The 27,416-nt window shown below is 38.9% G+C and overlaps 1 protein-coding gene across 1 annotated transcript in view; it reads left to right on the top strand.

Moving 5' to 3' along the window:
* LOC136255566 (uncharacterized) overlaps positions 1 to 27,416 on the top strand; it is a 382,542-nt gene that overhangs the window by 45,542 nt on the left and 309,584 nt on the right. The window contains exon 3 of the mRNA XM_066048359.1: positions 43 to 363. Coding sequence (XP_065904431.1) covers positions 43 to 363 — 321 coding nt within the window. The remainder of the gene's footprint in view (positions 1 to 42; positions 364 to 27,416) is intronic.

Here is a 27,416-nt window from a genome sequence, read left to right as displayed (position 1 = left end):
CAGTTAAATTTGTTACTTGTTTGTATTTTGATTTGTACACAGGGGAGGATGCCACAACTCCAAACTGCATTATTATTCCACTGAGCCCTTCCATTCTTCCTGCTGATGGTGGAATAAACAATGGCACATCAAATGTGATGATCAATTGTAAATGTTTTAATATTAACTATCAAAAAATCAGATGGTATTCTCCAGATAAGAAAGAAGTTCCTTTTAATTATACAGAGACAGAAGATTTACCCTATGTCATAAATGCAACTTTGATTATTCCCATATTCAATGACTCATATCAAGGAACCTACTATTGTGGAGTTAGAAATGACTCAATGTTTGGTGCTAATATTAGTCTTACACTTTGGTCTGGTATGTGTGTGTGTATGTGTGTGTGTGTGTGTTTGTGTGTGTGTGTGTGTGTGTGTGTGTGTGTGTGTGTGTGTGTGTGTGTGTGTGTGTGAGTGTGTGTGTGTGTGTGTACCATACTCATACCTTGTGGTGAAGATCAAAGTACCATTTGCTGTGGCATACAACTGATACATATGGTAAACTGTGATATATGTGACCTGATCTGAAAAAACCTGACATGATTATACATTTTTAAATTCTTTATTTTAAAATCTTGATTGTTTTTTTTGCTTGATATGCTGAGAACTTTTAGAGTTACAGTACTACAAATTAGTGACAACAGAATGATCATTTCGTACAGTAACTCTTAGGAACTCAAGACATACGTTACTGTGTCGTGCAGCCCAAGAAGCTGGCATGCCACACCGTGAGTATATTAACAGGAAGAAAGAAAACACGATTTTCACACCTATGTAGCTCTGTGATCCTTTATACGATTTGAACCAAATTTGCTACAGAGGTGCCGGCCAGGTAGAGAAGTCTACATACCAGATTTGAAGAAAATCACCCTTGACATTTCCGAGATACAAGCGTCCATAGTTTAGTTTTTTTTCTTATGCTTTTCTTCTACTTCTTTTTGCACACTTCGCAAAATCCGCCATAAAACACGAATGCGTGCTCCAATCAGGCTGAAATTTGACACACTTAAAGAGCTCATTACAGCAGATCTCAGTACCAAGTTTGGTAGGAATCCGATAGAGTTATGACTGATTATTCGCGTAAAATAAGGTCGAAGGTCTGTCAAGCCCACAGGGTAAACCTCTTGAAGGAATGAGATAAAAATTGCTATGTAGATGGAGTAGCTAACGTAGGAGTGCCTTTATGTGGTTTGAAAGGAACTGAGATAAAGGCCATCGAGATATGACACAAAACCCTACCTGTGTCTGAATTACGCGATCAACTTTTATGAATAAAAAAACTATTAGTTTTCATGCTTACCATGCAAACCACTTAGAGCAATGAGCTGAAAATTGGTGTGTAGCTGGAATAATCATCATAGAAAGTCCTTGCAGTAGTACAGAAGAATCGGATTACAAACCAATGAATTGTGATTCAAAAGCCAACTACGTGTAGCAAATGCAAGATCGAGATACTCTAATACAACAGTTAGCCAAATAGAGCATTCAGCTATGTTTATAACTTACTCCATTATAGAATTCTATTACATTGCAAGTTATTCTGTAGGGAGTTCAGCTACAACCATTTAATCTTATTGACAATTCAGCTAAAAGCAGGTCACCCTGTAGAGAGTACAGCTACAAATATATTGCTGTAGAGATTCAGAATATTACAAGTCACACTGAAGAGAATTCAGCTATAAACACATGTAGAGAATTCAGCTATAAACACGTATAGAGAGTTCAGCTACAACAAGTCGCTCTGTAGAGAATTCAGCTACAAACAAGTCACCGTGTAGAGAGTTCAGCTACAAAGAACTACCCAGTAGAGAGCTCATCTATATAAGTTAGCTACCCTATAGATATCAGCTACAAACCAGTTACTTTATACAATGTTCAGCTACAAGTAAGTCACTCTGTAGAGAGTTCAGCTACAAACAAGTCACTCTGTAGCATAAACAAGTCACCATGTAGAGAGTTCAGCATCCAATCAATAAACCACCCTATAAAGAGTTCAACTATACAATTAAAAGTTAAAATTATCTCTATAGAGAGGTCAGCTAGAAACAAGAGAGAGCCCAGCTACAAACTTAACAGATCACACTATAGAGAGTTCGGCTAGAAACAAGTCACCTTGTAGAGAGATCAGCTAGAAACAAGCCATCCAGCAGTGAGATCAGTACCTTGTAGAGAGTTCAGGTACAAACAAATCACCCTGCAGATAGTTCAGCTACAAACAAATCACCCTGTAGAGAGATTAGCTAGAAGAAGTCACCTTGTAGAGAGTTCAGTTACAAAGAAACCATGTAGAGAGTTCAGCTACTAACAACTCACTCTGTAGAGAGATCAGCTAGAAGAAGTCACCTTGTAGAGAGTTCAGCTATAAAGAAACCATCGTGTAGAGAGAGTTCAGCTACAAACAAGTCACCCTGTAGAGAAATCAGCTAGAAGAAGTCACCTTGTAGAGAGGTCAGCTACAAAAAAAACCGTCATGTAGAGAGAGCAGCTGAAACAAATAAACCTGTAGAGAATTCAGCTACAAACAGTTAATCTGATAGACAATTCAGCTACAGGTAAGTCACCCTGTAGAGAGTTCACCTACGTAGAAACAAGTCACCCTGTAGAGAAATCAGCTAGAAGAAGTCACCTTGTAGAGAGTTCAGCTACAAAGAAACCATCATGTAGAGAGTTCAGCTGCAACAAAATCACCCTGTAGAGAGTTCAGCTATGAACAGATCACTCTGTGAGGAGTTCAGCTACAATCAAATCACCCTGTAGAGAAATCAGCTAGAAGAAGTCACCTAGTAGAGAGTTTAACTACAAAGAAATCACCATGAAGAGAGTTCAACTGCAGGCAAATCACCCTGTGGAGAGTTCAGCTACAAACAAATCACCCTGTAGAGAGATCAGCTAGAAATAAGTCACCCTGTACAATGGCAGATCCAGGATGGGGCATTTGGGGCAAATGCCCCCCCTCACCTTGTGGAGGAGATTAAAATAGCTAGCTACTAAACTTTAAGTTAGACCAAGGTCAGTTTATAAAACACTCGTGAAAATATGCACATTTTACTAGCAATTATTACAAATTCACCTGAAACCAAAGCAAACCAAAGTCAAACTAGCTGTGAAATTGGCACCCAGCACATTCGTGCGTACTAAGTGCCTCTAAAAATAATTATCATTTTGCTGTTGTTTAAGACATTCAGAACCTTTTAAACAGCTATAAAGACTTCACAACCATCTGAAAAGGCTAAAATGACAAATCAACAGTGAGACACTACTAAGAGGTGATTATTTGCTGCTTCAAAAATGCAGCACTGAACTACAGAATCTGGCTCTCTCCATTCACCTACAACTTAGCCTGTTTGTGCCCCTCCCCTTGCCAGCTCCTGGGTCCGCCCCTGCTGTAGAGAGATCAGCTAGAAGAAATTACCTTGTGGAGAGTTCAGCTACAAAGAAACCGTCATGTAGAGAGTTCAGCTGCAAACAAATCACCTTGTAGAGAGTTCAGCTACCAACAGATCACCCTGTAGACAGTTCAGTTACAAACAAATCACCCTGTAGAGTAAGAGCGATCAGCTAAAAGAAGTCACCTTGTAGAGAGTTCAGCTACAAAAGAAACTACCATGTAGAGAGTTCAGCTGCAAACATATCATGCTGCAGAGAGTTCAGCTACAAACAGATCACCCTGTAGAGAGTTCAGCTAGAAAATGTCATCCTGTAGAGAGTTCAGCTACAGACAAATATCACCCTTTAGAGAGATCAGATCAGCTAGAAGAAGTCACCTTATAGAGAGTTCCGCTACAAAGAAACTATCATGTAGAGAGTTCAGCTGCAAACATATCACCCTGTAGAGAGTTCAGCTATGAACAGATCACCCTGTAGAGAGTTCAGCAAGAAATAAGTCATCCTGTAGGAAGATCAGCTAGAAGGATCACCTTGTAGAGAGTTCAGCTACAAACAAGTCATCCTGTAGATAGTTCAGCTACAAATACATCACCCTGTAGAGAGATAAGCTAGAAGAAGCCACGTTGTAGAGAGTTCAGGTACAAAGAAATCACCATGTAGAGAGTTCAGCTGCAAATAAATCACCCTGTAGAGAGTTCAGCTACACATATCACCCTGCAGAGAGTTCAGTTAGAACAAGTCATCCTGTAGAGAGATCAGCTAGAAGGATCACTTTGTAGAGAGTTCAGCTACAAACATGTCACCCTGCAGATAGTTCAGCTAGAAACAAGTCACCCTGTAGAGACATCAGCTAGAAGAAGTTACCTTTAGAGAGTTTAGCTACAAAGAAATCACCCTGTAGAGGGTTGAGCTGCAAACCTGTAGAGATTTCAGCTACAAACAAATCACCCTGTAGAGAGTACAACTACGAACAGATCATCCGAGAGAATTCAGCTAGAAACAATTCACCCATAGAGAGATCAGCTAAAAACAAGTTACCCTGTAGAGAGATCAGCTAGAAGAAATTACCTTGTAGAGGGTTCAGCTACAAAGAAACCACCCTGTAGAGAGTTCAGCTACATTTCAAGTCACCCAGCAGAGAAATTTGTAGGAAATAATTTGCATGTAATAAATATATGTAATTTGTATAATATTACTGATAAAATCAAAAAGAGTTAAAGTATTAAAAATCTGCTTTAATTTTTGGTTATGATTATGATTAAATCTTTTTCTTCTTTCTGTGGTAAATAAAAAAGATAGGTTAAAAGAGCCCCAAAGCCAGCCTATGTGTACAAATACAAAAATAAGTGATATCTAATCCAAAATAGCTAAGCTGTAAAAAAAGAGTGCAGCCCCCAAAAAAGCTATGGTAAAAAAAGATGTGAAATCCAAGGTGGCGGCCAAGAAATGGCTGTGATTGCAGGTTAATGGTAAAAATTTTAATAACGACAATTCAGGTGAACTTGGTGCCGCTTGGTCTTGGCACAAATTCACCTGAATTGTCGTTATTAAAATTTTTACCATTAACCTACCATCACAGTCATTTCTTGGCTGCCACCTTTGATTTCACATCTTTTCCACCAAAGCTTTTTTGGGGGCCGCACTCTTTTTTTACAGCTTGGCTGTTTTGGATTAGATATAAATTACAGGCACATCAATAAACCTAATTGCAACTGCAGTGACATACAAAGTTGAAACTTGTACCATTGTATTTACAATAAACATACGAATCCATTGCTTAATAAATGTTTCTCTGTATCCCCTGTCTTTGCCACAAATAAAGTTGAAACCAGTGAAGAAAGATCAGTCTTCCCGACATAATGTAAACAAACACTTCAATGTTTCCTTTAGTGTACTACCATAAAACAATGATAGTTAAACTACAGTACCACTCAAATCTAACTTCACAGTGTGCATGTGTTACATGTGCCTCCACACGCGTGAACACAACTCATACATGCAGTTTGGTTTTGTGTACACACGACTGTACATGTGAAGGCAACACTGCCACATGGCAGCACCACCACACACATGATGTGTGCAGTCTGTATAGTTTACTTTACAAACATGACTCTGAGCAACTTACAGTAGGTATAGTACACATGTAGCAAGAGAACACAAGCCATGGCTCATAAGTAGCTTGTAGCTGTATTGTTAAATTACACATAAATGCTAGCATGGATATTGTTGTACCACAGGTAACAGCCGTTGCTCATATAGTAATTCACATATGCTGTGGCACATGTACAGCCATTACAAAAAGGTACCTTTTCCACACACAAAATTTGACCCATTTTTTGAACTTTAAAGCTTCACAACTTTTTAATCATAGCAAATATTTGCTTGAAAGTTTCACGGAATGTAGCTACAGTATCTGGCTACATTGTGATACTAAGAGCAAGTTAATCAGTATAACGAGTCAAGTGTTACATCATTTTGTTTGCTGGTATGTCAAATGTGTGGAAAAGGTACCTTTTCGCAAATCCGGTCACATATGCTGTGGCACGTGTACAGCCATTACAATACAGAATACAGTGAAACCTGTGTGTTAAGGACACCTCGTGACCAATCAAAGTGTCCTGATTATTAAGGTGTCGTTATTTTCACATGCTAAAACATACTTTGGGACCATTACTAAGTGTTCAGATTGCTGAGGCTAAGTTACGAGGGTTAATGGAACCGCTTTTCAGTGTTACAGCTGTACAGTGGAGCCTGTTAATCAGGACACTTGAAAATGAGGACACCTCAGAGTTTCTCAGTTCCTGTGATGACTGCCAACTCACCTTATGGAGTATATACCAGTATTAGGATATCCAAGTGCAAACTGAATAGAGTCTATGTACAGCAGTGTTTGTAAAAATTTTAGAGTAATTAAAATTAGCATATTACGTGATAACCATGCTGACCACTTGCTGACAACACTTTTAGCAATGATGAAGATTGCATAACACTTGAGTGCAACGTGTTCTAGTGTGAAATGATATAATTGTAGGTACAGTTAAAGTCCAGAGATGATTGTATTTTGCAAAATCCGGATTATTACTTCCACAGCTCCAGTGAGATGATTGTACCAGTGGATTACCCTACAGTATAAAAACATGCATAGCTAAGGCCATGAAAAGTTAATTATATGTTTCGGGTTCCCTTCCTGGTCATTTTTTGCTGAATGAATTACACCATCACCATACAATAATTTATGTTGTTTATAGCTGTTTAAGTTTTTTTGTCTTGTAAGCACGCTTTTCTTTCTTATAAGGCTTTATACATTAACTTTGTTTGTCTCTATAATTCTATGTACTGCTATGTCAAATGTAGTATAAAGTTGCAAAAAAAAGAAGCCTGGTCACCTGGTCAATTTTGGGGAATTGATCTGACCAGAAACTTACAATTAACTTTGCTTGGCCTAATGTAAGAAATGGTTTAACTAACCACACTTATAAATTGGTCATTGGACAATCCATCACTGCTGTGCCAGCCTACGTGCATGTAGCTACATGCGGGTTGCTATCTTACACACACACACAGACGTGTACACATGGGTTGCAGCCTAGCAGCTGCATGTATTTTTACTCACACGCATGGATTTTAAAAGTGCACATGTGCCATGTTTGCTACTATGTGTTGTTACATTACATGTGTGTGAAGTTAGATTTGAGTGGTGAATAGGTGGATAAGATGATATCCAAACTTTGTTGTTAGTATGTGTCTTCACTGTAGGTTCTTAATTTTATGGATTTTAGAATACGTATGTATTGTACCCATTGCAATATGTGTAGAATTTTCACATTTGAATTGGGATCATCGAAATGAAACAAGTCAGTGTACTAGTTCAAAAAAAAAACAAACTATTCTAATGTACTAGTACACTACTAGTACTAGTACTAGTACACTGTAGGCAAACTGTACTAGTGTACTAGTAAACTGTACTGTATAAACTGTACTAGTGCGCATTTAATTCCTACTTCAGTTATATACTGAAGTAAGTATTAAATGTCCACTAGTATAGCTGCAAGTGTAGATGACCTCACTTGTTTTATTGCTTTTTATTTTAACATTTCTAATTTTCCTTACACTTGTTTGTTTACTTTTTTGTAATATAGATTTATTACAACTGGTGAACCAATGCATACCACATCAAAGGAAAGAATGGCACTGGCCAGACACATTATAAAAATTAATTGAGTGACTGTACGCACGCCCCGACTATCAATGACTGGAAAGGATTGTGGTTCATTTTCCCACTCATTATATAGTGTTACAAACACAGAACAGAACAAGAAGCATTTCTGCAATCAATCCAAACACTACAGAAATTGTGAAACATACATATGCAAAGTTTGCATCTATGTGTTTATATGCACGATACTACTATTGTCATCATAGTCACATGCAGCTCTGCTGTAGTAAAGTTACCTGCATTCTTGCATCATTTTAGAATGCTTGCAGGATGGCATAGGACAGCCTCATGTTCTTTGAAAATAACATCACCATGCATGCCATATTACACAAATGGTGTTGATATTTAGTGCTTGGTTCCCTTTGGTTTAAGATCATTAATATGGAGATAATCCTGCAAGTTGGGTAGGTACCAATGTTAGCATATATTTATATCTAATCAAAAACAGCCAAGTTGTAAAAAAGGTGCGACAATTCATGTGAATTTGTGTTTTGGCACCAAATTCACCTGAATTGTCGTTATTAAAATTTTTAACATTAACCTACCATCACAGCCATTTCTTGGCCACCACCTTGCATTTCACATCCTTTTTCACCATGGCCTTTTTAGGGGTTGCACTTTTTTTTACAGCTTGGCTGTTTTTGATTAGATATCACTTCTTTTTGTATATGTATACCCCAAAGCCAGCCATAGGCCAGCTTAGGCTGGCTTTGGGGTATACAAATACAAAAAGAAGTCATTTTTCTGCTTTAACCTATCCTTTTTCTATACCACAGGAAGAATAAAAAGACAAAGCAGATTTCAGGGGCGGATCCAGGAGTTGGCAAGGGGAGGGGCACAAACAGGCCCAGTTGTAGATGGTTGGGGAGAGCCAGATTCTCTTGTTAGTTGCTGTATTTTTGAAGCAGCAAATAATTACCTCTTAGTAGTGTCTTACTGCTGATTTTGCCATTTTGATCTTTTCAGGTGGTTGTGAAGTCTTAAAAGCTGTTTAAAGGCTCTGAATGTCTTAAACAACAGCAACACGATAATTATTTTTAGTGGTGCTTAGTATGCATGAAGGTGCTGGGTGACAATTTCAGAGCTATTTTGGCTTTGGTTTGCTTTGGTTTCAAGTGGATTTGTAATAAATGCTATTAAAATGTACATATTTTCATGAGTTTTAACTGATCTTGGACTGACATAAAGTTTAGTAGCTAGCTATTTTAATCAGAAGTATGGCTGGCTCCACCACAAGGTGAGGGGAGGTGCCAAATGTCCCATCCTGGATCCGCCATTGGATTTTTAATACTTCAACTGTTTTTGGTTTTATCAGTGATTATACAAATTATATACATATATTTATTACATGTCTACTATTCCCTATTGGATAACTTGACAAGTTGTTCACAGCTGATCTCTCTACTAAGGGACTTATTATGAAATGTAGCTGAACTCTCTACAGGTTGCTTTGTTTGTAGCTGAACTCTCTACAGGGTGATTTGTTTGCAGCTGATCTCTCTACAGGGTGATTTGTTTCTAGCTGACCTCTCTATAGGGTAACTTGTTTCTAGTTGAACTCTCTACAGAGTGGGTTCTTTGTATATAGCTGAACTTTCTACAAGGTGACTTCTTCTAGCTGATCTCTCTATAGGGTGACCTGATCTCTCTGTAGGGTGACTTTTATCTAGCTGAATACTCTACAGGTTGATTTGTTTGTAGCTGAACTCTCTACAGGGTGATTTATTTGCAGTTGAACTCTGTGCAGGGTGATTGTTTGTACCTAAACTATCTACAGGATGGTTTCTTTGTCACTGAACTCTCTACAAGGTGACTTGTTTCTAGCTGATCTCTCTATAGGGTGACTTGTATCTAGCTGAACTATCTACAGGATGATCTGTTTGTAACTTAAATCTCTTATTTCTAGCTGATCTCTCTATAAGGTAACTTGTTTCTAGCTGAACTCTCTACAGAGTGGATTCTTTGTAGCTGAACTCTGACTTCTTCTAGCTGATCTCTCTATAGGGTGACCTGATCTCTCTGTAGGGCGACTTTTATCTAGCTGAACACTCTACAGGGTGATTTGTTTGTAGCTATTTGCAGCTGAATTCTATGCAGGGTGATTTGTTTGTAGTTGAAGTCTCTACAGGATGGTTTCTTTGTACAGTAGCTGAACTCTCTACAAGGTGACTTGCTTTTAGCTGATCTCTCTAGACGGTGACTTCTTCTAGCTGATCTCTCTACAGGGTGACTTGTATAGCTGAACTCTCTACAGGGTGATCTGTTCATAGCTGAACTCTCTACTTGGTGATTTGTTCGTAGCTGAACTCTCTACAGGATGGTTTCTTTGTAGCTGAACTATCTACTGGGTGATTTGTTCATAGCTGAACTCTCTACAGGATGGTTTCTTTGTAGCTGGTCTCTACAAGGTGACTTGTTTCTAGCTGATCTTTCTACAAGGTGACTTTTCCTACTACAGGGTGACTTGTATCTAAAGCTGAACTATCTACAGGATGATCTGTTTGTAGCTGAAATATTTACAGGGTGATTTGTTTGTAGCTGAATTCTCTACAGGAGGACTTGTTTCTAGGTGATCTCTCTATAGGGTAACTTGTTTCTAGCTGAACTCTCTACAGAGTGGGTTCTTTGTTGCTGAACTCTCTACAAGGTGACTTCTTCTAGCTGACCTCTTGACTATAGGGTGACCTGATCTCTCTGCAGAGTGACTTTTATCTTGCTGAACTCTCTACAGGGTGATTTGTTTGTATCAAAACTATCTACAGGGTGATTTTTTATACCTGAACTTTCTACAGGGTGATTTGTTTGTAGCTGAACTCTTTACAGGGTGATCTGATCTCTCTACAAGGGGTGATTTGTTTTTAACTGATATCTCTATGAGTAAATTTGTTTGTAAGTGAACTCTCTACAAGGTGATTTGTTTGTAGCTGATTTCTCTGCATGGTAATTTTTTTAGCGTAAATCTCTGCAAGGTGATTTGTTTGTAGCTGAACTCTCTACAGGGTGATGTGTTTCTAGCTGATCTCTCCACAGGGTGATTTTTTGTAGCTGAACTCTCTACACAGTGATTTGTTTGTTGCTGATCTCTCTACAGAGTGATTTGGTTGTAGCTGATCTCTCTACACTGGGTGATTTGTTTGTAACTGAAATCTCTAGAGGTTGATTTGTTTGTAGCTGAAGTCTGTACAAGGTGTTTGTTTGTAGCTGATCTCTCTACAGGGTAATTTATTTGTAGCTGAACTCACTAGGTGATTTGTTTGTAGCTGAACTCTGTACAGGGTAATTTGCTTGTAACCGAATTCCCTATTATGTGTCTAGTTTCTAGCTGATCTCTCTACAGGGTGATTTGTTTGTAGCTGAACTCTCTACAGGGAGATTTGTTTCTAGCTGATCTCTCTACAGGATGGTTTCTTTATCACTGAACTCTCTACAAGGTGACTTGTTTCTAGCTGATCTCTCTACAGGGTGATTTGTTTCTAGCTGATCTCTCTACAGGGTAATTTATTTGCAGCTGAATTCTATGAAGGGGATTTGTTTGTAGCTGAACTCTCTACAGGATGGTTTCTTTGTAGCTGAACTCTCTACAAGGTGACTTGCTTCTAGCTGATCTCTCTAGACGGTGACTTCTTCTAGCTGATCTTGTATAGCTGAACTCTCTACAACATAATTTGTTTGTAGCTGATCAAATCTCTTGTTTCAAACTGATCTCACCATAGGGTAACTTGTTTGTAGTTGAACTCTCTACAGGATGGTTTCTTTGTAGTTGAACTCTCTACAGAGCGATATTTTTTGTAGCTGAACTCTATATAGAGTGATTTGTTTGTACCTAAACTTTCTACAGGGTGATTTGTTATAGCTGAATGCTCTGCAGGGTGATTGGTTTGTAGTTGATCTCTCTACAGGGTTTCTTTGCAGCTGAGATCTCTATAGGGTGGTTACTTCTAACTGAACTATCTCTTGTTTTCAGCTGATCTCTCTACAGAGCAACTTGTTTGTATAGCTGAACTCTTTTACAGGGTGACTTGTTTGTAGCAAAATTCTCTACAGAGTGACTTACTTGTAGCTGAACATTGTATAAACTATAAAGTGACTTGTCTGTAGCTGAAATCTCTACAGGGTTACTTGTTTGCAGCTGATCTCTATAGGGTAACTTGTTTGTACAGGTGAACTCTCTACAGGGTAGTTTCTTTGTAGCTGAACTCTCTCCACAGTGATTTGTTTGTAGCTGAATTCTCTAGAGAGTGTAGCCGAACTCTCTACAGGGTGCATGACTTGTTTATAGCTGAACTCTCTTCAGTGTGACTTGTAATGTTCTGATTCTTGTGAATCACTACAGCGATATATTTGTAGCTGAACTCTCTATTGGGTGACTTGCTTCTTGCTGAACTGTCTACAAGATTAACTGTTTGCAGCTGAACTCCCGACAGAATAACTTGCAATGTAATAGAATTCTATAATGGAGTAAATAAATTAGCTGAATGATCTATTAGGGTGACTGTTCTATTAGAGTATCTTGATCTCGCATTTGTTACACGGAGTTGGATTTCAATCATAACTCAGTGGTTTGTAATCCGATTCTTCTGTACTACTGCAAGGACTTTCTATGAAGAGTATTCCAGCTATACACCGATTTTCAGCTCATTGCTCTAAGTGGTTTGTGTAGTAGGCGTAAAAACTAATACTTTTCATTCATAAACATTCGATCACGTAATTGTAACACAGGTTGGATTTTGTGTCATATCTCCATGGTCATTATCTGGATTCCTTTCAACCCACTAAAAGGCACTCCTACGATGGTTACTCCATCTACATAGCAATTTTCAATTCATTCCATGAAGCGGTTTACCCTGTAGGTGTGACAACAAATCAATCTTGTTTAACGCGAATAATCGGTCATAAATCCTGAACCATTCATCGGAGTTGCACCATATTGATACTAGGATTCGTCTTTGGACTTCCTTGTTGTGTGCCAAATTTCAAGGCGATCGGAGTACGCGTTTGCGTTTTATAGCAATTTTTACAAGTGTGCGAAAAGACGAAGAAAAATCAAAAATTTGGAAGCTCGTATCTCGGAAATGGCTGGAGCGATTTCCTTCCAATTTGGAATGTAGACTCCCCTAGCTAGCGGGAAACACTGTAGCAAATTTGGTTTCAATCGGATAAGGGATCACCTAGATACAAAGTGTGAAAATGACGTTTTCGTTCTTCCTGTTGATATACCCACGGTGTGGCGCGCCGGCTTCTTGGGCCGCACGACACACTATCGTTGTGTCTTGATATCTAATTGTCATACATGGTATAGGATTTATACCTTCCCACGAAAAAATATTGACCAGAAACCAGCCTCATAATACCTTCATGGCACCTTAGCAGTATTGGTTGTGTATGACCAAGTATAAAAGTGCAAGCACTTTAAAGTTGCTATGAATTTTTAAATCTTAAGACACTGGTTCATGCAAAACTGAGAAGCTGGTTTCCGATATAGTAGCAAACTACCAAGACAGTTACATCATTGCTTGGATACTGGGTGCCATGGCACACTTTAGGGGGGCAATGGCAATGCCGCCACCCATTCAGGACTCCATTCTGTATATACATACGCACTAGTACATTTCCCTAGCTATACACACCACCCTTCCACTGCACCTAGCTCTATTGCCTACTTTGCCCTAAAGCTAAGCACATAACATTAATTTTTAATTAAAGCCAGTAAATGTACGTAACAATACACAACAATTAATCAAGTAACAATGACACAATGATATTAGATACATGACAGAGGTTACACATTATAGATATATCATATAGGATAAAGATAACGAGTTTGGATGAATAATGGAGTTATAGGATTGGTGATAGTCTCCTCCACAAAGAGGGTTGGTAAACATTACATTTACAGCTTAGTATGTATAGTCTTCCAAAACAACAGATGATAGCAAACTGCTAAGTCACATCAAACCGCAGCACTTGATCAATAGCAAACCAAACACGACACGTATAGCCATTAAAAGCTGCAATGTCAAACAAGTTAATTTTTGTATAATTTGATGAAGCTTTACAAGCGCACATATAGCATCTAAGTCACCCAAATTCCTCCAAATTTCCCCAGTTTCCTGAGCTTGCATTACTCCATCAGAATAAATAGTTTTGATGATCTACTGACTATACTAATAGATTTAACACCTGCAATATCAGGATAAATATATATAACACCGATACACATGAGCCACAAATGACACATTCAAATGCATGCATGCATGCAATACACTAAAAGTTCATGGGGTGGAGTTATAGTAGCAGGTAGCGAACATGTAAATAGCCATACAAGCATAATTGAGCATGCAACTAAGTAAACCTTCATGGTAGTACATGTGCTGCAAATTTTGCATCTGGAATACAGAACATGTGTTCAATATAGTGAGATGCCACTTCACATGCTGAAATAGGCATAGGCATTAAGGAGTGTGCAAACGCGCCTGACCACAGCGTGGAGACAGCTGCATGTAGACATCGCCTACCTACATGCAGCAGCTAATGTACTATTCAGACTGTAATTACAGCAAAAATCTCTACTCATGCAGACACTGGAAAAAGCCCAAATGAACCTTCAACCGGAGCCAATATGAGTGGCCATGCAGTAAGCCCACAATAATTAGGCACTGGGCCACAGCCACTTAACTACCAACAACACAAATGCACACAGGGACACAGTAGCAAATAACCCTGTGAGAATAAGGATGCATTACAAGTAACAACAAATACAGTAATCTCAACCAGAACCTGGAGACACATATGCAGCAAGCCTGAAAAGACAGCCACAGATCCCAGGATTCCCCACATGCTGCAACTAACATGCACCGAAGCACAGTCAATAAGGCAAAGAACAACCCATATGCATGAAGACAGATGCATCACATCTGTAACACATGTGCAAAGCTTATTAGTGTAGCCAAATACCAGTACACATGCAATCACCAACAAACATGCAAAGGAGGATGCAAGCAACACTTATCATGCCTTAATACGTATGTAGCACACCCAGTATGCCAGGCACACAGCAACCACGCAGAAAGCAGCAGCTACCAATACACAGGTATTCTAAAGCTAGTACACAAGTATAAGTGCAGAACTAATACATCCTGAAATGCAAGACGAGCACCAAGTTTGCAAACATAGCAAAATTTATTATCCATGCAGATATCAGTGAAGAATTTAAAGTGGATCCAAGAGGTAGTCACAGGCAAGCAGCAACCTATGTGCATAATTACGCATGCTGCACAACTGGAATACAGCATAAACTTCATGAGCAAAACTATCATAAATGGCCAAATCAGTGATGTTTAGGAGAGGCAACTAGAGATACGTACACCACAAACCCGCAAACAACTACACCAATTTACGCTGCAGTAAACTGTGGGTGTATGGTAAGCCTGCAGTCAACCACAGGCAGAACCGAGTACACATAGCCCCAGTTACTGGTATGCAGCATCCTATGAGCATGCTGTGTTTTTGAAAGCAACTGAGGTGCAGTAACTACTACAGTGTGACAAGCAGTTGCAACAGCCACAAATACTATGCCTGTGCAGCAGCCCACAAATGACTGAAGTGCAGCAACCACCATGTACACTATCCAGTTCACTAATACCCTTGGCAGCCAACCATACGACCACACACACATCAGTAAATGGCCTGTGAATAACTCTGCATAATACATTAAGGACCACAGTAATTTACACAGTGCCTACCCTGAAAACCTGCGAGTTTTATGAAATTTGCGCACTCTATTACTTAGCAAGTTTGTAGCATCACCAAAACTCCAGGAAGTAGTGAGGGCTTATACAAACTGTAGTACAGATTCACCTATCAATAATAAGTAGAAATATCAGTGTGTAAAACTTTTAACCAACAAAGCGATTTGTTAACATCGGTGATGATCTGTCTTCTTCGCGATGTGATCTGTTATAAGCCATCGATTTACTCCTTTTAAAGAATGCCATTATATGATCTTGTATATCATTAGATGTATCTCTAAATGAAGAGTGCCATGAATTTATTTCAGTTCAAAACAAGCAACAAGGGACGGATTTGTACAAGGTTAGTTTTACCGTTGTTAGGCCTGAGCCTATTTTGCTCAAAATTTTACCTACTATTCTTTCCAGAATTTCCCAAAAAAATTTCCTATTATTCATTTTGCTATTCTTGTATCCAGCCTATTATTTCATAATTATTCTCATTCAGGATTATATATGTGGCTAGTCGCTTAGTTTTCAAGGTGCTGCTATAAGTAGTTTTGTACAAATTATTAATAGCCATATATGAAGCATTCCATCTTACACATCATTTTTCTATCCATAATAGTTACAGCAGACTTACAGTAATAATTCAAGTGTATTTAATTATTAGTGTGTTATAATAATCTAATCAAAAACAGCCAAGCTGTAAAAAAAGGTGCGGCCCCCAAAAAGGCCATGGTGAAAAAAGATGTGAAATCCAAGGTGGCGGCCAAGAAATGGCTGTGATGGTAGGTTAATGGTTACATTTTAATAACAACAATTCAGGTGAATTTGGTGCCAAGACCAAGCGGCACAAAATTCACCTGAATTGTCGTTATTAAAATGTAACCATTAACCTACCATCACAGCCATTTCTTGGCCGCCACCTTGGATTTCACATCTTTTTTCACCATGGCCTTTTTGGGGGCCGCACCTTTTTTTACAGCTTGGCTGTTTTTTGATTAGATATCACTTCTTTTTGTATTTGTATACTGCAAAGCCGGCCTATGGCTGGCTTTGGGGCTTTTTTAACCCATGTGTTTTTTTCTTTACTACAGGAAGAAGAAAAGAACTTAAAGAAGACTTTTAGTACTTCAATTATTTTTGATTTCATTAGTAATTATACAAATTATATACATATACTTATTAAATGCCCATTATTCCCCACAGGATATTTTTTTGCAGCTGATCTCTCTACTGGGTGACTTGAAATATAGCTGAACTATATACAGGATGGTTTCTTTGTAGCTGCACTCTCTACAAGGTAACCTCTTCTAGCTGGTCTCTCTACAGGGTATTTTGTTTCTAGCTGAACTCTCTACAGGTGATTTGTTTGCAGCTAAACTCTCTACATGGTGGTGTCTTTGTAGCCGAACTCTCTACATGATGGTTTCTTTGTAGCTGAACTCTCTATAAGGTGACTTCGTCTAGCTGAACTCTCTACAGGGTGATTTTTTGTAGCTGAACTCTCTGTAGGGTGATTTGTTTGCAGCTGAACTCTCTACATGATGGTTTCTTTGTAGCTGAACTCTCTACAAGGTGACTTCGTCCAGCTGATCTCTCTACGGGGTGATTTGTTTCTAGCTGAACTCTCTACAGGTGATCTGTTTGCAGCTAAACTCTCTACTAGGTGGTTTCTTTGTAGCTGAACTCTCTACATGATGGTTTCTTTGTAGCTGAACTCTCTACAAGGTAACTTCTTCTCTACAGGGTGATTTGTTGTAGTTGAATTCTCTACAAGGTAGTTTGTATGAGGCTGAACTCTCTACATGGCGGTTTCTTTGTAGCTGAACTCTCTACAGAGTGATTTGTTTGCAGCTGAACTCTCTACATGATGGTTTCTTTGTAACTGAACACTCTACAAGGTGACTTCTTCTAGCTGATCTCTCTACAGGGTGAATTGTTGTAGCTGAACTATCTACAAGGTAACTTCTTCTAGCTGATCTCTGTACAGGGTAATTTGTTTGTAGTTGAATTCTGTACAGGTAGTTTCTTTGTAGCTGAACTCTGTACATGATGGTTTCTTTGTAGCTGAACTCTTTACAAGGTGACTTCTTCTAGCTGAACTCTCTACGGGGTAATTTCTTTGTAGCTGAACTCTCTATATGATGGTTTCTTTGTAACTGAACTCTCTATATGATGGTTTCTTTGTAACTGAACTCTCTACAAGGTAACTTCTTCTAGCTGATCTTTCTACTGGGTGATTTGTTTGCAGCTGAACTCTCTACATGGTGGTTTCTTTGTTGCTGATCTCTCTACAGGGTGATTTGTTTGTAACTGAACTCTGTACAAGTGCGTTTTTGTGGGTGATCTCACTGCAGGTTGATTTGTTTGTAGCTGAACTCACTAAAGGGTGATTTTGCTTGTATATAGCTGAACTCCTTGCATTGTATCTAGTTTGTAGCTGATCTCTCTACAGGGTGATTTGTTTGTAGCTGATCTCTCTACAAGTTGATTTGTGTGTAGCTGATCTCTCTGCAGGTTGATTAATTTGCAGCCGATCTCTCTACAAGGTAATTTGTTTGTAGCTGAACTGTCTGTAAAGTGATTTATTTGTAGCTGATCTCTCTGCATGTTGATTTGTTTTAGCTGAACTCTCTACAGGGTGATTTACTTGTAGCTGAACTCCTTACATTGTGTCTGGTTTCTAGCTGATCTTTCTACAGGGTGATTTGTTTGTAGCTGATCTCTCTACAAGTTGATTTGTGTGTAGCTGATCTTTCTACTGGTTGATTTGTTTGTAGCCGATCTCTCTACAGGGTAATTTGTTTGTAGCTGAACTCTGTACAAGGTGCATTTTTGTAGGTGATTTCACTGCAGGTTGATTTGTTTGTAGCTGAACTCACTAAAGGGTGATTTGCTTGTAGCTGAACTCCTTACATTGTATCTAGTTTCTAGGGTGATTTGTTTGTAGCTGAACTCTCTATAAGGTGATTTGTTTGCAGCTGAACTCTCTACATGGTGGTTTCTTTGTTGCTGAACTCTCTACAGGGTGTTTTGCTTGTAGCTACTCTCTACAGGGTGATTTGTTTCTAGCTTATCTCTCTACAGGTTGATTTGTGTGTAACTGATCTCTCTACAAGCTGATTTGTTTGTAGCTGAATTCTCTGCAAAGTGTTTTGTTTGTAGCTGACCTCTCTTCAGGGTGATTTGTTTCTAGCTGATCTCTCTACAGGGTGATTTTTTTGTAGCTGACCTCTCTTCAGGGTGATTTGTTTCTAGCTGATATCTCTACAGGGTGATTTTTTGTAGCTGACCTCTCTTCAGGGTGATTTGTTTCTAGCCGATCGCTCTACAGGTTGGTTTGTTTGTAGCTGAACTCTCTACACGGTGATTTGCATGTAGCTGAACTCCTTACATTGTGTCTAGTTTCTAGCTGATCTCTCTACAGGGTGATTTGTTTGTAGCTGATCTCTCTACAAGTTGAATTGTGTGTAGCTAATCTCTCTGGAGGTTGATTTGTTTGTAGCCGATCTCTCCACAAGGTAATTTATTTGTAGCTGAACTGTCTAAAAGGTGATTTGTTTGTAGCTGATCTCTCTGCAGGTTGATTTGTTTTAGCTGAGCTCTCTACAGGGTGATTTATTTGTAGCTGAACTCCTTACATTGTGTGTAGTTTCTAGCTGATCTCTCTACAGGGTGATTTGTTTGTAGTTGATCTCTCTATAAGTTGATTTGTGTGTAGCTGATCTCTCTGCAGGTTGATTTGTTTGTAGCCGATCTCTCTATAGGGTAATTTGTTTCTAGCTGATCTCTCTACAGGCTGATTTGTTTGTAGCCGATCTCTCTACAGGGTAATTTGTTGGTAGCTGAACTCTCTACATGGTGGTTTCTTTGTTGCTGAACTCTCTACAGGGTGTTTTGCTTGTAGCTGATCTCTCTACAGGGCAATTTGTTTGTAGCTGATCTCTCTACAGGGTGATTTTTTTGTAGCTGACCTCTCTTCAGGGTGATTTGTTTCTAGCTGATCTCTCTACAGGGTGATTTTTTGTAGCTGACCTCTCTTCAGGGTGATTTGTTTCTAGCTGATTGCTCTACAGGTTGATTTGTTTGTAGATGAACTCTCTACAGGGTAATTTACCTGTAGCTGAACTCCTTACTTTGTGTCTAGTTTGTAGCTGATCTCTCTACAGAGTGATTTGTTTTTAGCTGAACTCCTTACATTGTGTGTAGTTTCTAGCTGATCTCTCTACAGGGTGATTTGTGTGTAGCTGATCTCTCTACAGGGTGATTTGTGTGTAGCTGATCTCTCTGCAGGTTGATTTGTTTGTAGCCGATCTATCTACAGGTAATCTGTTTTTAGCTGAACTCTCTATATGGTGATTTGTTTGTAGCTAATCTCTCTGCAGGTTGATTTGTTTTAGCTGAACTCTCTACAGGTTGATTACTTGTAGCTGAACTCCTTACATTGTGTCTAGTTTCTAGCTGATGTCTCTACAGGGTGATTTTTTTGTAGCTGAACTCTCTTCAGGGTGATTTGTTTCTAGCTGATCTCTCTACAGGTAGATTTGTGTTGATTTGTTCATTGCTGATCGCTCTAAAGGTTGATTTGTTGCAGCTGAACACCCTGCAAAGTGTTTTGTTTGTAGCTGATCACTCTAAAGGGTAATTTGTTTGTAGCTGAACTCTCTCCACAGTGACTTGTGTGTAGCTGAATTCTGTGTAACTGAATTCTCTAGAGAGTGACTTAATTGTAGCTGAATTCTCTACACAGTGCATGACTTGTTTATAGCTGAACTTTCTTCAGTGTGACTTGTAATGTTCTGAATCTCTATAGTGATATATTTGCTTAACTCTCTACATGATGACTGTCTTCTTGCTGAACTGTCTATAAGATTAACTGTTTGCAGCTGAACTCCCTACAGAATAACTTGTGATGTAATAAAATTCTATAATGGAGTAAATAAATTAGCCGAATGCTCTATTAGGGTGACTGTTCTATTAGAGTATCTCGATCTCACATTTGCTACACGGAGTTGGCTTTCGAATCATAACTCAGTGGTTTGTAATCCGATTCTTCTGTACTACTGCAAGAACTTTCTATGAAGATTATTCCAGATATACACCGATTTTCAGCTCATTGCTCTAAGCGGTTTGCCTAGTAGGCGTGAAAACTAATACTTTTTTATTCATAAAAATCGATCGCGTAATTGTGACACAGGTTGGGTTTTGTGTCATATCTCCGTGGTCTTTATCTCGATTCCTTTCAAACCACCAAAAGGCACTCCTACGATGGTTACTCCATCTACATAGCAATTTTCAACTCATTCCATGAAGCGGTTTACCCTGTAGGCGTGACAACAAATAGATCTTGTTTTACGCGAATAATCGGTCATAACTCCTGAACCATTCATCGGATTTGTACCAAATTTGATGCTAGGATTCGCCTTTGGACTGCCTTTCTGTGTGCCAAATTTCAAGGCGATCGGAGTACGCGTTTGCTTGTTATAGCAATTTTTGCAAGTGTGCGAAAAGACGAAGAAGAAAAAAAAAATACGAAGAAAAAAAAACCAAACTTTGGCAGCTCGTATCTCGGAAATGGCTCGAGCGATTTCCTTCAAATTTGGAATGTAGACTCCCTTGGCTGGCGGACAACTGTGTAGCAAATTTGGTTCCAATCAGATAAGTGATGACTTAGATACAAAGGTGTGAAAATGACGTTTTCGTTCTTCCTGTCAATATACTCACGGTGTGGCGCGCCGGCTTCTTGGGCCGCACGATACACTATCGTGTGTCTTGATATGCTGTAACTACTGTATAGCTACTAAGTTAGGTAGATAATAATGCTCAGACTTAAATTGATATAAGATGTACAAGTTTCAGAATTGCAGATAATCATGCAGTTAAATCCCCGATGCTGGCTGCGGATTATTAACATGAAATGATCTGACTACTCTATTAGAGTATTTGAGCGTTCTATTAGAGTGTATCTATCTTTTAGAGGCTTTTCAGGTCCTTTCAGCCAGCACTCCTATCAGCTTTATATCATTTGTAGTAGCTTAACTCTTTCTTCTAGGTAATCAAGAAGAGACACACACCCTAATTCCAACGATTATTCCCGAGGTCGTCCAATTATTCTAAATTTATGCCTGTAACCATCCTATTATCCGAAATTATTCTCATGAAATTGGTCACCTATTATTCTCAAGATTATGCTGGCATAATAGGCGCAGGCCTTACCGTTGTGTAAATATGATATACTTATAACTAGGAGGCTAGTTCTTTCTAGCGTAGTTCCACGTAATATATTGGTCTTGTATATCAAAAGAATCACATATTAATGGTAAATATAATCTAATCCAAAACAGCCAGCTGTAAAAAAAGTGTGCGGCCCTCAAAAAGGCTATATTGAAAAAAGATGTGAAATCCAAGGTGGCGGCCAAGAAATGGCTGTGATGGTAGGTTAATGGTAAAAATTTTAATAACAACAATTCAGGTGAATTTTGTACCGCTTGATCTTGGCAAAAAATTCATCTAAATTGCCGTTATTAAAATTTTTACCATTAACCTACCATCACAGACATTTCTTGGCCGCCACCCTGGATTTCACATCTTTTTTCAATATAGCCTTTTTGAGGGCCGCACACTTTTTTTACAGCTGGCTGTTTTGGATTAGATTTCCCTTCTTTTGGTATTTGTATACCCCAAAGCCGGCCTATCCGGCCATAGACCGGCTTTGGGACTTTTTTAACCTGTCTTTTTTTTTTCCACAGGAAGAAGAAAAGATGAAGCAGATGTACTTTAAATATTTCTGATTTTATCAGTAAATGTACAAATTATATATATAATACCATACCTGCTTCACTGCCCATACAAAAGTCTCAATAGTAGCAGTGAAATTTATCCCGTATTTCACTGACAGCAGTGAAAAAGTTATAATTGCAATTTCATTGGCTAGAATTTATGTTAACAATGTAGTGCCAATTAGTGTCGACGCGTGTTTAGTACATAGTGACAAATTGCGTACATGGCAAGGCTAATGCACAGCATGCGTATATGCAGCAAGTATGGTATTAACTGGGAATAGCATGGGTAGCAGTGAAATTTGGGATAAATACCACTCTTGTTGTATTTGAAATGGTAAATTTCACTCAGCTTCGCCTCGTGAAATTTATCCCCATTTCCAATACAACACTCGTGATATTTATCCCAAATTTCACTGCTACCCATGCTATTACTAGTGCTAATACATATATTTATTACAGAACTCTCCATGGTGGTTTCTTTGTAACTGAACACTCTACAAAGTGACTTCTTCTTGCTGCTCTCTCTACAGGGTGAATTGTTTGTAGCTTACCAATATACAAGTAACTTCTTCTAGCTGATCTCTCTACAGGGTGGTTTGTTTGTAGCTGAATTCTGTACAGGTGATTTGTTTGCAGCTGAGCTCTTTACAGAATGGTTTCTTTGTAGCTGAACTCTCTACAAGGTAACTTCTTCTAACTGATCTTTCTACAGGGCAATTTGTTTGTGGCTGAATTTTCTACAGGGTGATTTCTTTGCAGCTGAACTCTCTACATGGTGGTTTCTTTGTAACTGAACTCTCTACAGGTGATTTGTTTGTAACTGAACTCTCTACAGGTGATTTGTTTGTAGCTGAACTCTCTGCATGATGGTTTCTTTGTAGCTGAACTCTCCACAAGGTAACTTCTTCTAGCAGATCTTTCTACAGGGTGATTGATTTGTTTGTAGCTGAACTCTCTACAAGGAAACTTCTTCTAGCTGATCTCTCTACAGGGAGATTTGTTTGTAGCTGAACTCTATACAGGTGATTTGTTTGTAGCTGAACTCTCTACATGATGGTTTCTTTGTAGCTGAACTCTCCACAAGGTAACTTCTTCTAGCTGATCTTTCTACAGGGTGATTTGTTTGTAGCTGAACTCTCTACAAGGAAACTTCTTCTAGCTGATCTCTCTACAGGGAGATTTGTTTGTAGCTGAACTCTATACAGGTGATTTGTTTGCAGCTGAACTCTCTACATGATGGTTCTTTGTAGCTGAACTCTCTACAAGGTGACTTCTTCTAGCTGACCTTTCTACAGGGAGATTTGTTTGTCTCTACAGGTGATTTGTTTGCAGCTGAACTCTTTACATGATGGTTTCTTTGTAGTTGAACTCTCTACAAGGTAACTTCTTCTAGCTGATCTCTCTACAGAGAGATTTGTTTGTAGCTGAACTCTCTACAGGTGATTTGTTTGCAGCTGAACTCTTTACATGATGGTTTCTTTATAGCTAAACTCTCTACAAGGTAACTTCTTCTAGCTGATCTCTCTACAGGGAGATTTGTTTGTAGCTGAACTCTATACAGGTGATTTGTTTGCAGCTGAACTCTCTACATGATGGTTGTTTGTAGCTGAACTCTCTACAGGTGATTTGTTTGCAGCTGAACTCTCTACATGATGGTTTCTTTGTAGCTGAACTCTCCACAAGGTAACTTCTTCTAGCTGATCTTTCTACAGGGAGATATGTTTGCAGCTGAACTCTCTACAGGTGATTTGTTTGCAGCTGAACTCTTTACATGATGGTTTCTTTGTAGCTGAACTCTCTACAAGGTAACTTCTTCTAGCTGATCTCTCTACAGAGAGATTTGTTTGTAGCTGAACTCTCTACAGGTGATTTGTTTGCAGCTGAACTCTTTACATGATGGTTTCTTTGTAGCTGAACTCTCTACAAGGTAACTTCTTCTAGCTGATCTCTCTACAGGGAAATTTGTTTGTAACTGAACTCTCTACAGGTGATTTGTTTGTAGCTGAACTCTCTGCATGATGGTTTCTTTGTAGCTGAACTCTCCACAAGGTAACTTCTTCTAGCTGATCTTTCTACAGGGTGATTGATTTGTTTGTAGCTGAACTCTCTACAAGGAAACTTCTTCTAGCTGATCTCTCTACAGGGAGATTTGTTTGTAGCTGAACTCTATACAGGTGATTTGTTTGTAGCTGAACTCTCTACATGATGGTTTCTTTGTAGCTGAACTCTCCACAAGGTAACTTCTTCTAGCTGATCTTTCTACAGGGTGATTTGTTTGTAGCTGAACTCTCTACAAGGAAACTTCTTCTAGCTGATCTCTCTACAGGGAGATTTGTTTGTAGCTGAACTCTATACAGGTGATTTGTTTGCAGCTGAACTCTCTACATGATGGTTCTTTGTAGCTGAACTCTCTACAAGGTGACTTCTTCTAGCTGACCTTTCTACAGGGAGATTTGTTTGTCTCTACAGGTGATTTGTTTGCAGCTGAACTCTTTACATGATGGTTTCTTTGTAGTTGAACTCTCTACAAGGTAACTTCTTCTAGCTGATCTCTCTACAGAGAGATTTGTTTGTAGCTGAACTCTCTACAGGTGATTTGTTTGCAGCTGAACTCTTTACATGATGGTTTCTTTATAGCTAAACTCTCTACAAGGTAACTTCTTCTAGCTGATCTCTCTACAGGGAGATTTGTTTGTAGCTGAACTCTATACAGGTGATTTGTTTGCAGCTGAACTCTCTACATGATGGTTGTTTGTAGCTGAACTCTCTAGAAGGTGACTTCTTCTAGCTGACCTTTCTACAGGGAGATTTGTTTGTAGCTGAACTCTCTACAGGTGATTTGTTTGCAGCTGAACTCTTTACATGATGGTTTCTTTGTAGCTGAACTCTCTACAAGGTAATTTCTTCTAGCTGATCTGATCTCTCTACAGAGAGATTTGTTTGTAGTTGAACTCTCTACAGGTGATTTGTTTGAAGCTGAACTCTCTACAAGATGGTTTCTTTGTAGCTGAACTCTCCACAAGGTAACATCTTCTAGCTAATCTTTCTACAGGGTGATTTTTTTGTAGCTGAACGAAACTTCATCTAGCTGATCTCTCTACAGAGAGATTTGTTTGTAGCTGAACTCTCTACAGGTGATTTGTTTGCAGCTGAACTCTCTACATGATGGTTTCTTTGTAGCTGAACTCTCTACAATGTGACTTCTTCTAGCTGACCTTTCTACAGGGAAATTTGTTTGTAGCTGAACTCTCTACAGGTGATTTGTTTGCAGCTGAACTCTTTACATGATGGTTTCTTTGTAGCTGAACTCTCTACAAGGTAATTTCTTCTAGCTGATCTGATCTCTCTACAGAGAGATTTGTTTGTAGTTGAACTCTCTACAGGTGATTTGTTTGAAGCTGAACTCTCTACAAGATGGTTTCTTTGTAGCTGAACTCTCCACAAGGTAACATCTTCTAGCTAATCTTTCTACAGGGTGATTTTTTTGTAGCTGAACGAAACTTCATCTAGCTGATCTCTCTACAGAGAGATTTGTTTGTAGCTGAACTCTCTACAGGTGATTTGTTTGCAGCTGAACTCTCTACATGATGGTTTCTTTGTAGCTGAACTCTCTACAATGTGACTTCTTCTAGCTGACCTTTCTACAGGGAAATTTGTTTGTAGCTGAACTCTCTACAGGTGATTTGTTTGCAGCTGAACTCTCTACATGATGGTTTCTTTGTAGCTGAACTCTCTACAATGTGACTTCTTCTAGCTGACCTTTCTACAGGGAAATTTGTTTGTAGCTGAACTCTCTACAGGTGATTTGTTTGCAGCTGAACTCTCTACATGATGGTTTCTTTGTAGCTGAACTCTCTACAAGGTAACTGATGTCTCTAAAAGGTCACTAGTTTGTAGCTGAACTCTCTACATGGTGGTTTATTTGTAACTGAACTCTCTACAGGGTGACTTCTTTTAGCTGATCTTTCTAGAGGGTGATTTGTTTGTAGCTGTACTCTCTACAGGTGATTTGTTTGCAGCTGAACTCTCTACATGATGGTTTCTTTGTAGCTGAACTCTCTACAATGTGACTTCTTCTAGCTGACCTTTCTACAGGGAAATTTGTTTGTAGCTGAACTCTCTACAGGTGATTTGTTTGCAGCTGAACTCTCTACATGATGGTTTCTTTGTAGCTGAACTCTCTACAAGGTAACTGATGTCTCTACAAGGTCACTAGTTTGTAGCTGAACTCTCTACATGGTGGTTTATTTGTAACTGAACTCTCTACAGGGTGACTTCTTTTAGCTGATCTTTCTAGAGGGTGATTTGTTTGTAGCTGTACTCTCTACAGGTGATTTGTTTGCAGCTGAACTCTCTACATGATGGTTTCTTTGTAGCTGAACTCTCTACAAGGTAACTTCTTCTAGCTGATCTCTATACAGGGAGATTTGTTTGTAGCTGACCTCTCTACAGGGTGATTTTTTTTGTAGCTGAACTTTCTACATACAAAGTCCTATACAGGGAGATTTGTTTGTAGCTGACCTCTCTACAGAGTGATTTTTTTTGTGGCTGAACTTTCTACATACAAAGTGACTTGTTCTAGCTGGTCTCTCTACAGGATGACCTGTTTCTAGCTGATCTCTCTGTAGGGTGACTTGTTTCTAGCTGAACTCTACCGGGTGATCTGTTCGTAGCTGAACTCTCTACAGGATGATTTGTTTGCAGCTGAACTATCTACATGGTGGTTTCTTTGCAGCTGAATTCTCTACAAGGTGACTTCTTCTAGCTGAACTCTCTATAGGGTGATCTTCTCGTAGCTGAACTCTCTGCAGGGTGATTCGTTTGCGGCTGAACTTTCTACATGATGGTTTGTTCATAACTGAACACTCTACAAGGTAACCTCTTCTAGCTTATCTCTTTACAGGATAACTTGTTTCTAGCTGAACTCTGTACATGGTGATTTGTTGGTAGCTTAACTCTCTACAATTCGATTTGTTTGCAGCTGAAGTCTCTACATGATGGTTTGTTTGCAGCTGAACTCTCTACAAGGTAACTTCTTCTAGCTGATCTCTCTACAGGATGACTTGTTTCTAGCTGAACTCTCTACAGGGTGATCCTTTCGTAGCTGAACTATCTACAGGGTGATTTGTTTGCAGCTGAAGTCTCTACATGATGGTTTGTTTGCAGCTGAACTCTCTACAAGGTAACTTCTTCTAGTTGATTTCTCTACAGGGTGACTTGTTTCTAGCTGATCTCTCTACAGGGTGATTTGTTTGTA

This window comes from Dysidea avara, chromosome 5 (genome assembly GCF_963678975.1).
Source record: "Dysidea avara chromosome 5, odDysAvar1.4, whole genome shotgun sequence".
Taxonomy (NCBI): domain Eukaryota; kingdom Metazoa; phylum Porifera; class Demospongiae; order Dictyoceratida; family Dysideidae; genus Dysidea; species Dysidea avara.
This window is presented reverse-complemented; position numbering and strand designations above follow the sequence as displayed.